At 42.5% G+C, this 11,375-nt stretch overlaps 1 protein-coding gene across 1 annotated transcript in view; it reads left to right on the top strand.

Moving 5' to 3' along the window:
* LOC103150920 (delta-like protein C) overlaps positions 1–11,375 on the top strand; it is a 268,639-nt gene that overhangs the window by 52,884 nt on the left and 204,380 nt on the right. The window contains exon 3 of the mRNA XM_016680975.1: positions 1,164–1,333. Within this exon, the coding sequence (XP_016536461.1) occupies positions 1,164–1,333 (170 nt within the window). The remainder of the gene's footprint in view (positions 1–1,163; positions 1,334–11,375) is intronic.

Raw genomic sequence — 11,375 nt, 5'->3', positions numbered from 1 at the left:
TGAATAATTACAATGATAAATTGAGGTGAAAGCAATTTTTTTTTACTGTGGACGCATTCCGGAAATGAATTTCTGCCTCTAAAATTAGTTAAAAAACATTTAAAAAAATATTTTGGTAACTAACAATTAACTGTGCCAAATATTAGAAATGATGATTGTTCAAATAAAAGTGAATTATTTTTAATTTTCATGAGTATGACTTTAAAATCTTCTTAGACATTCAAATGACTGGGTTCGTGAGAATCACCCAACTATGTTTTTTCATAGTTAACATTTTAACTGAATAAACATAATAAACATATATAATAATGACCTTTACATATAATAATAAACATTTCCACATATCATCTCTGATATCCACCGGACTCTCAGTTGCGCGATATGTCAGCTGTTTGGGATTCCCCTCTGTTCTGACGTCACCGCGCTTTCTGATTGGCTACCTGTCACATTCAGCAGGTTGTGTTCTCGTTCCCAGTCAGGGAAAACCCCACAGGCTGCGATAAAAGGGCCAAGACAACCCAAATGGGGCATATTCAGGATTTAACGGGAACACCAACATGCAGCAGCTTGTCTGACGGTTCACCCCCCGGGCCACAACAAATTTTCCAAGTCTTGACCGGTCCGTGGTAATAAAAAGGTTTGGGACCTCTGCGCTAGGCGACCGACGGTGTGACTGGTGCACTGCCAGCTTTGTTCCTGTTCAGTGTATCAACTATAAACTCATCTCTCAAGAATGATTCTGCTCTGCCGGTGAAATGTTGAGCACAGGAGTCCAGGGTTACTGGGGTACTACAAAAACTATTTTAAATTATTTTTCCTATATATAAGGACAAGCAATGCTTAGCGTGGCACAGTTCAAGTAAAGCCAGTCTTATAATAGGAAACCCTGAGAGGAGCAATGTAGGCGGTGTGGTCGTTTTGATGCCGGGTTATCAGCCATAGCAACACTAATATCGGCCCAGATGGAATATTGATCGATATCCCCCTGTGGATGCGACCCTTCTTACCGAGAAGCTATAACGTGTTTCATTTGTTTTCAGTAACTGTCCTAGAACTGGACCTAGAACCCGTCATATCCAGCAGGATCCAGTTGTTTTAGGTTCTCCAGCTTCTGATGTTTCATTTTGCTAATTCCTCCCTTCCTTCCTCTCTCTGGGCTCCAGATCTGAACTACTGCACCAACCACCGGCCGTGCCAGAACCAGGCGTCCTGCACCAACACCGGCGAGGGAAGCTACACCTGCAGCTGCCGGCCCGGCTTCTCCGGCGTCAACTGCGAGATCGAGACCAACGAGTGTGACAGCACCCCCTGCAGGAATGGAGGAAGCTGCACAGTACGTCACCAGAACCACTGAACCGCACCAGAACCACATTAGAACTGCACCAGAACCGCACCAGAACCACATTAGAACCACACCAGAACCACATTAGAACCGCACCAGAACCACATTAGAACCGCACCAGAACTACATTAGAACCACATTAGAACTGCACCAGAACCACATTAGAACCGCACCAGAACCACATTAGAACCGCACCAGAACTACATTAGAACCACATTAGAACTGCACCAGAACCACATTAGAACCGCACCAGAACCACATTAGAACCGCACCAGAACTACATTAGAACCACATTAGAACTGCACCAGAACCACACCAGATGAATCTGATTGCCTTTATTGTGGCAAGAAGCACAATGAGAATTGGTGTCAGTCCAGGCCTTCCAGAGACGGCCCTCTGGGGGGCGCTGCTCCTTCACTGGAGAGAAATGTCAGCATTTGGTGGGACAAGATGAGAAGAAGAAAACAAATCAGTTTGTCCTAATAAACTAAATGCAGCGTTACAGAAAATCTCTGCACACATAAAGCAACACATAGACATGATGGGGGCAGCGAAGGTGGTGGGTTGAAAAGGGGCCTGGGGGGCTTAGTGCGTTTATAGCCATCAAGAGTGTGTGTGTGTGTGTGTGTGTGCACGCGCGTTTCTTTGTAATCCCTTGTGGGGACGATTTTCCTGACATATACTACGTTGTGGGGACCAATCGCTCCTTGTGGGGACCGGAGCCTGGTCCCCACAAGGGGAAACCCTGTTTATGGGTCAGGGGTCAGAGTTAGGGCTAAGGTATGAATTGAGTTTTGGTTGGTTAGGGTTAGGTAAAGGGTAAAGGTCAGGTTTAGGTGTGGGTGTGTGTGAGAGCGTGTGTGTGTGTGTGTGTGTGTGTGAGAGCGTGTGTGTGAGAGCGTGTGTGTGTGTGTGTGTGTGTGTGTGTGAGAGCGTGTGTGTGTGTGTGAGAGTGTGTGTGAGAGTGTGTGTGAGAGTGTGTGTGCAGTCTGTGAACTACGCTGACTCTGTGTGCTGTCCGGATGGTTGGGACTTCATACTCAAGTGTATTGACTGTTTAATGTTCTCTTGTGAAAAATTCCTTTATTTTCCACAATCCTGATGGATACCAGTAAGTTTGATGAGCTATTTGGGTCCCTCTCTCCGTTTCTCCTCCATCCATGAAGCCTCAACACGGCTGTCATTACAGGGCAGAGCGTGGCAGTCACATGTCTGTTCATCCTGCTGAGTCAGCAGGGCTTCCGGCTGCGCATCGGGGCAGAGGAGCGCTGCCTTTAACTGCAATCAAACTGTTTATAATAAGTTTAGTTTATGTTCCAAAAGCAGAACTGTGATCAATGTAATCATGTGACTCCTATATGTGTAGCTGTCCAAAATGAGCATATGAACAACCTGCTGTTGTTCTGGGAAAAAATAAGTTAGACTCAACTTATCGGACCACCTCTCTGCTCTGCTGCTGATAAAGAAGTCCAGGATGGTTTCTGTTTTTTGTTCTTTTAATTCTGCATAATAGACTCTGCCTGTAAGTTGCCGTGAAGCATTTTTGCTTAAGTTTCTGATGTCACTGTGAATAGTCAATGTTGATTTTAAAAATATGTAAAGTTGTGTAGTTCCTAATCTCAACCTTATCAGCCTGGTGTCGCATGAAAACAGTGTTCGATGTGAGCACTGTTTCCACCAGGTGGTTTAATGTGCAACACTGAATACGCAGTCATAAATACTGACCTTTGTGCAGACCTGTCTGGTGGACGTCCGCTTCGAGTTCGGCGGACCTCCACAGACTGAAGTACGCTTGAGTATGTGGGGGCCTTAAGACGGTGATCGCTGCCCCTGATACGTGGTGGAGAGTTTCAGCGGCAGAGGCAGATCCTCACGGGAGAGGGAGCGGATGGTGAGCAGAGCATCTGGTCTACTTATCATCCAGGAGAGTTTAAGGAAGTCGGCTATCCAAAGCCCAGGAAGCCAGACAGAGATGGCAAAAGTTGGTCTACAGCCGACCTGCCCAAACTTCTTGAGAGCAAGATCTACTTTTTCTCTCACCAGCCGCCTGAGATCTACCTCATGACATGAAGACATAAAAATTGCAAATTAAACTCTATTGACTTATTTTATATGCAAATATGCATCAGTTGTAGCAGAAATAATAAAGTGACACAAAACCTGATGCAGTTTCTTCCTCAGTGAGATTCTGACACTGGGAGCAGGTTACTGGTTTCTCAGTCAGAAGCTGGTTTCAAACCAGCAGGTCAGTCAGTCATGGTGGATCTGAACTTTGGTTTGATGACCTCAGTATGAGAAACTACAGACTGATAGGAGGAACCAGAGAGCCCAGAAAAGGTAAATCTTCAGAAGTCGGGATATAATTTAATTTCACATAATTATCGCTGTAGAATTAGTTAAAGCTTAATTAAATATATTTGTCCTATTTGATGTTGTGACGTATGCTCACAAAGAACGAGGTCATTAGTCCAAGTTGGTCGTTTGTTGAATGTTCAGAAACTGCAGCAGGTGTGATGAGCCACAGCAACGGTAAACAGGTAAAACAACCCGAACAGGTGATCAACTCTAAACCACTCCTACCTCTTTACTTCCTGTCTCTTTGTCGTTTAAGCCACCCGTTGCCGTGGCAACCGCCTGCGCCCCGCGAGCCGAGCAGAGACGGTAAAAACATTTAGTCCGTTACGATATCAGGTTTCCAGACTTGACATTTATTCCTGGATTATTAATAAGCCTCTCATGGACACAGCGCTGGTTGAGCAGCTCATTTAAACTCCTGCTCTGCTCTCAGTCGGTCTTTGAGTCGCCTTTTTTTTTTTCTTTTTTTTGTTAATGGAACCGAAATGCACCGAATTGCGCAACACCTTGTTGAAACAATAATTACTGAGATCATTAATTTTAACGTTTCATTGATTTTTTTATAATTATTCTTTTTTAATGAAGCTACAAACGTTTAGGATCTCAGTGAATATTTTTGATAAGCCCGTCAGAAGAGGAAGTGCTGCTCTCAGCCTCCTGGCGGCGTTCAGATTGTCACCTGCTGAGATCGACGTATTGGGAACCCCTGGTCTAAACCATGTTCCAAATTATCATGCAAGTGATATTTTCTCAGATTTTCTTATATGGTCAATGCAAATGATGATCAGTATAGTTTTCAAGTCATGAGCTATTAGAGTATAAATCAGATTTTATTGAAGATATCTCCCTATGAGAACAGGATTTAAAAAATAAAATAAAAAACTGAAAATGCATTATTCCAAATTATTATGCACCGCAGACTTTTAAGACATTTTGTGGCTTGTAAAGAACTGCACATGGTCATTCTTTGAATGTGCAGCATTAAGTGGTCACATGTACTAAAATCAAAAGCTATTTCAATCAAAAACACAACAGACCAAGTTACAAGTTAACATAGGACCCCTTCTCTGTTATCACCTTCACAATGCTTGCATCCATTGAACTTGTGAGTTTGTTTCTGCTTGGATTTGTTTGCAGGATGTCAGAATAGTTTCCCAGAGCTGCTGTTTTGATGTGAACTGTGTCCCACCCTCATAGATCTTTTGCTTGAGGAAACTCCAGAGGCTCTCAGTGGAGTTGAGGTCAGGGGAGCGAGGCGCCACACCATGAGTTTCTTTGTTCTTATGCCCATAGCAGCCAATGACACAGAGGTACTTCTTGCAGCATGAGATGGAGCACCATCATGCATGAGGATGATTTTGCTACAGAAGGTACGGCTCTTCTTTCTGTACCATGGGAGAAAGTGATCAGTCAAGAAAGTCTGTTTACTTTGCTGAGGTCATTCTCACACCTTCAGCTCTCTCCCCAAAGCATGACTTCACCACCTCCATGCTGACGTAGCAGCCTTGTTGGGACATTGTGGCCATCCACCAATCATTCATTGTTGCACAACATTCATCATTGAACAAGACTGTCTGAAAATTAGTCTTCATGTATGTCTGGGCCCACTGCAGCCGTTTCTGCTTGTGTCCACCAGTCAGTGGCAACAGTCGGTTTATGCATAACAGCAAACCTCTGGAGGATCCGACACCTTGAGGTTTGTGGGACTCCAGAGGCACCAACAGCTTCAAATAACTGTTTGCTGCTTTGTAAAGGCATTTTAACAGCAGCTCTCTTAATTCAATTAATTTATCTAACAGAAACCTTCCTCATTATACCTTCATCTGAATCAGCCACAAATCTTTTCACAGTACGAATATCACGCTTCAGTTTTCGTTAAATGTTTTCATTCCTTGTCCACAGCACTATCCGACGCCTTTCAGCAGCAGAGATCCTTTCTCTTTCCCATATTGCTTAAAACCTGTAGCCTGCTTAATAATGTGGAACACCCTTCTTATGTAGGTTTCCTTTTATTGAGCTCACCTGGCAAACTAATCAGCTGAGGAGACTGAGATTAATTGTAGTGATCCAAAGAGCCTTGAGACACAATTCCACAATTAATGGAACAACAAAAAATGAAATCTTTGACACTTGAATCCAATTTATATAATCGTTTGGAACATGGTGTAGTTTGGGTTGTTGGCGTAATTTCCATCCGCCCTAAAATCTCATTGGTTCATCTCAATGGCGATTCCAATCATCAAGATTAGAGCAGAAGTCCTGCCGGACTGATCTGGCAACATCTCCAGGGTCGATTCCATCCCGCCATCCAGCTCCAGGGTCTGCAGCTGGCCGGCAACTTTCTGCAAGAGTCAGTTTCTATGCACCACAAATTTGGAATAAACTTCCAGAAAACTGTAAAACAGCTGAAACACTGGGTGCCTTTAAATCTCAACTTAAAACCTATTTAGAGCTGCTTATGGCTAAATTAGGATTAGAGTGTGGGTTTTGATGTCTTCGATGTTTTTGATGTTTTTATCTTTACTTTTTATCTTTTTTATATATCTCTTTTTGTAAAGAAGTTTTAAAGGTTTGAGTCCTTGTCAAATGGCGGTTTGACTAAAGTCCTACAGAAGGAAAGGCTTGTAGAGCCGCTTATTTTCGAGGAGACCCCATAAGGGCAAGTCCTCATGTGGATAATGTTTTTATTTATTTTATTTTATATTTTTAAATCTCTTTATCTTTACTTTAATTTCTTTTTATTTCTCTTTCTCACTGTTTATTCAATGTCATGCTGTTTTATTTTAATTATGTAAAGCACTTTGAAATGCCTTGCTGCTGAAATGTGCTATACAAATCAAATTTGATTGATTGATTGATTGATTAACCAGTTTGTGATGCTAACAAATAGCATGTTGGTCTGAGCATCTAACCAGTCAGCCTAAACCTTCACACAAGCTGGCAGCCTGACGATGGCCGGAACAGCTGCCGACACCTTCCACATTTCTCAATATTCCAGGGAAATGTGGAAGGTGTCATTTGGATTTTATGAAAAGTCCAAATGAGAATGAATCTTCAACACCTTCAAGGGACAAAATGGACAGACACACGGTCTTCATTTTCCACAGGGGTCCATAATAAATCCGAACGTGTGTGTCCCATCAGGGCAGGAGCGCTCTCCTGAGCCCAGTCTTCTCATCAAAAAACTTGATAAATTGCTTGAGAGACCAGCTGACCAGATCCACGATTTATAGTCAGGAGGTTTTGAAAACAGCAGAGGACAGAGAGCAATAAAAAGCAGGTTAGGCAGTGGGTAGGGAGAAAAACATGCCTGATACTACACCAGAACCACCACCAAACAGAACCACCACTTGAACCGTAGGCAGAAATCCCGGGAGGTCAGGGGTCAGTACCCCCCAATCTTGGAAAAGTGTAGATTTGTCCCCACGAAATAAATCATAAGAGCAACCTTTGTATTCAAACAACATAAATATCAAAAGGCAAAAGAGACAATGAACGAAGTAAATTGGCCATTCATCTAAAAATAAAATAAGGATGAATTTTTAGAGCCCCCATTGTTAGAGCAATGGTTCAGTCCGATGTGTCGGAGGAGCAACAGCAGCACTAAGGAACGAGCCAAAGTCAGAGTGAGGAGCAAGCTGTGGCTCTGCAGCACAAACAGAAAAACCATCTAGTAAGTAAATACTTACAGCAAAACACATGCAACACATTTTATTTCTTTTCACTGCTCAATAGGAAGAAACACATTAACAGTAAAAATCAGACTAGTTTATTATGTCATTACTTTGGCTGAATCATGATAAACTGTTACATTATGCCTTGGACATCAAAACTGCCAATAATATAGCCAATACTGGCTACATTGCTTTGATAGACTTAAAAGGAATCCAAGACTAGTTGTAACAATCAACTTTATTTCAGAAATATTTATTTTAGATGTAAAATAAAGACTAAACAGCCTACAGTATTACTACTGTAGGCTGTTTAGTCTTTATGAATTTTAATAAAATATTTTCACACAACATGGCAAACGTAGTGATGCTGTTCACAGTGCAATGCATTCTGGGTAAATGATGTCTAATGGTCCAACTGCGCTAGCTCTGTCCAGTCGAAACAGCAATGAGTAACATCTTTAAGCCTCTTTAAATGAACCGGACGTTGAAATCGATCTGAATGTAGAAATCACAAGAAGTAATGATGATGAGGAGGACCAAACACAGGAAGAGGACAGAATTGGCCATAGGTTGGCCATAGGAGCTGGTGTTTGCTGCTGCTGCCTTCAGCTTCATAAATGAAACAATGAATGATGGGTCCTCTGGTCGGACTGTGTGATCCGGTAAGTACTTGTCTAGCTCTGTGTCCGGTCTGGCCTTCTACTACTGCCACAGAACTCTGTTAGTATTTAAAGAGCTTCCAGTGCTGTCTGTCTGATGGTTCTCCCAGCGTTTTTGCTCTAGCAGCAGCTGGGTATTGGTGCTTTGTGGATAAAAACTGTCGACATGTCATTTGGTTTCAGCTTGTGAAGGTAGTGATCAACTGTTAAACCCTTTGTCAGTTTTGCACGTACAAATGACTCAAAGTCTTCTGGAGAGAAATGTTGAGGGCACAAACATTTCAGAAGCTGTGTTCGGCTCTGGCTCTCTCCCACTGTTCTCTCTTTTTTTTTTCATGTGGGAAGCGATCCAGACTCACCTAGCTGTTTTTTTTTTTTACAGCCAACAGTGACACAGTGTGGCATTGCCTAAAATTGCACCAGTCTAATGTAATATGATAATAAACAACTACTCAGGTAGAGTTAGCCTTCCTGTGTTTACTCTGTAGATTCCGGTACGGAACGGACCAAACCAGGTAATCAACCAATCAGATGAAAAGATGGCGACCTCCGTGGGTAAAAATATAAAAGATATACATTTTTGAAGTAAATGTGAGTTTTGGCATATCACAAACAGCATTTTTTTAGTTAATAGGAAACTTACAACATATTTAGGCCAACATTTTTTTAAGCTTTTTTGTCGAACGAAGCAAATATCTCAATCATATTTACCTCTAACTCTTATGTTAATGAGAAGAATTTGAAACAGGAGGGAGGGGCCGAGCGCTGCGAGTGGCTGACAGCTCAGTGTGTGGGAGCCGAGAGCAGAGAGAAAAAAAGAAAGTACGTTTTTATTTCTTGTCATCTTCAATGTAAAGCCTTTAAAATCACAAAATAAAATCTGAATATTTTTCTATAAAAACCCTGGCACTTAAAGCTCTTGGTTAAAGTTATGATGCTTCTCAGATATTAATTATTTCTGCCTGTTGAAGGATCCAGGACACGGAAAAACCAGAAGACGTTTTAAAATAAACAAACTTAAGTTATAATTTACTTAATGCAAAAGTTGTATTGAGAGTCTCTACAATAAATGAATAATTATGAGGAATTTTATTAAGTGGAATTATTTATTTCCACTTGTTAAATTATTTTTATTTAGAGCCTTAAATGTTTGTAAAGTTGTAGCAGAGATTAGATCAGTGACACTAAACCAAACTGATATCTGAAGATTTAAATTTTAGTTTTACTCCTACAGGTTTCCCCCAGCAACCCTGCCGGCCTGGCAGTCCACCGTGGTTTTATAGTAAAAGATGTTAAGTTGGCAGGAAATGTAAAAATATTACTGGGTTATTATAAGTTACAGGAAAACATCACCAGTGAAAAGCCACACAAACCCACAGCTAGTCTTAAAAACATCAAATCAAAATTAAAATGAATATCAATTATTTGCACTTCTGTTTAATCCAAATTAAGCCAGCGGCTCCATCGGGCCCCCAGGGCTTCAGGGGCCATAAATGCTGATATTCTAACACAGATTCATAAATGTAACATTTATTTATTGAGATGATCAATGCTGCTGAATTTGGTTTAATGATTTCAGCTTAAATTAAAAGATTTTAAACTGTTTAACATTTAAATGTAAGATTTTAAGGAGCTGGTAGGTTTACTTTGTAAAACTTCAAAGAACAATATTCATAGCTAATTGTTTTGTTGCCATAGCAACAATCTGATGCTGCGAGTTTAATCTTTGAGTTTGAGCTGTTTGTTCACAGATACAAATGAATAAACTGGATTATAGCTGATTGTTTTTAGGTTGGCCAGTTAAACTCCTCCTCCTCTCCCAGATTAAATGTAACACAGAAGCTGCTAGAGCTGCTGATGTTGTAGCAGCTACAGGGGCCCCTCAGTCAGATTCTGCCCCAGGCCTCATCAGCCTTGGACTGGCCCTGCAGGATGAGGTAAATCTGCTGCACTGAGCAGAGATGAGCAACAAACAGGAGATTTAATTCAATGCTGCTAATGTGGCTTTAGCAGCTCTGACATTTCATGTCTGCTGAGTTTTAACAAGAATCTCAGAAACTGTTTTGGTTGCTGGAGTTTATGGGACGAGAGTTTCAGATCTCTGCTCGGCCGCACGCATCAACTCTGGCTACGTGGACAAAGCATTTGGTGTGGGTTGGTGCATCTGTAACCAGAAAAATAATAATAATATAAAACCAGCGTAATGTGTGACATCGAGGAGAGGCTAAAGCTCCTCACCTGCACCTGCATGATGAGGTTAGCGCTGGTTCGTTAGCCGCTAACGCTCCGACCAACCAGGAACACAGACATGAACTTTACAGGGCAGACAGCGCCACACGCTGGGCAGCGGGTTGAGGTGGAAACGCCGCATAATTCTTTGTTCACAAATATAAATCATTCTCACCGCTCCTCAACTCCTCTGAAAGAAAGACTACAAGTTATTCCTGTGGTTCACATAGAGCCGCACAACCAGAGCGAACAGGGTTCGTTTTAAGCTCTTTCCTTGATGTGGAGTTCTCCCAAGAAAAATAACTACCCACACTGGGTTGGTGTAAATATCCATGCAGGTCAGCCTGAGTCCAGTTTGAGTGAAAGAAGGCGCGTTCAATCCGCGAAGAAGTAAACTTGAGATCAAGCAGCAGCAACGTGCAGCACCACTAGCGGAACAAGTCAGCGTTGGGCCGGGGGGCGGGGCCAATGACCGGGCCCCTCACATGTATCACCTGCGCTGCTGGAAACTGTTGAATGGGGGGGGGCATTTGTCGTTTGATTTTTGCCCAGGAAGCACATTGGCTAAACCATGAGTGAAACAGTTACTGGGACTGACTACTATATTGAGGGACAGTAACTTTAACTTTCTGAACAGGCGAGGGCGCGCTTTCTCCGTCTATAATCAGAAATCAAGACGAGTTGAAACCATTCCTCCCTCCCTGGCACCTCCAGACCCGGCCCCCCATGGGCACCCATACAAGCCCGGGCCTGGGGACAGCCGCCCCCCCAGGCCCCCCTATACCTCCGCGCCTGTGCAGAGGTGCCAGCTGTGTGACTGGTCCACTCTCCCAGCTTTAAATGCGTAAACTATAAACTTATCTTTTAGGAATAAATTTTCTCTGCCAGTGTAACACTCAGGGGAACAGAGATGCTTTCAATGCGTATAAAAAATAAATAAATAAAAAATAAAAAAATCCCTTCTCACCCTCCGCGGTCTCTCTCTCTCTTTCATCCTCTGAGCTCGGGTCCTCTACCAGAGGCCTCGGAGCTTGAGGTTCTCCTCCAGTATCGTGGCTGTGCCTAGAACTGCACATTTCTGGACTGAGATGTCTGATGTTGTTCCTGGGATCTGTT

Source organism: Poecilia formosa, unplaced genomic scaffold (genome assembly GCF_000485575.1).
Source record: "Poecilia formosa unplaced genomic scaffold, Poecilia_formosa-5.1.2 Scaffold265, whole genome shotgun sequence".
Classification (NCBI taxonomy): Eukaryota; Metazoa; Chordata; class Actinopteri; order Cyprinodontiformes; family Poeciliidae; genus Poecilia; species Poecilia formosa.
Note: the sequence above shows the minus strand (reverse complement) of the source record. Positions and strands in the feature narration are given on the sequence as shown.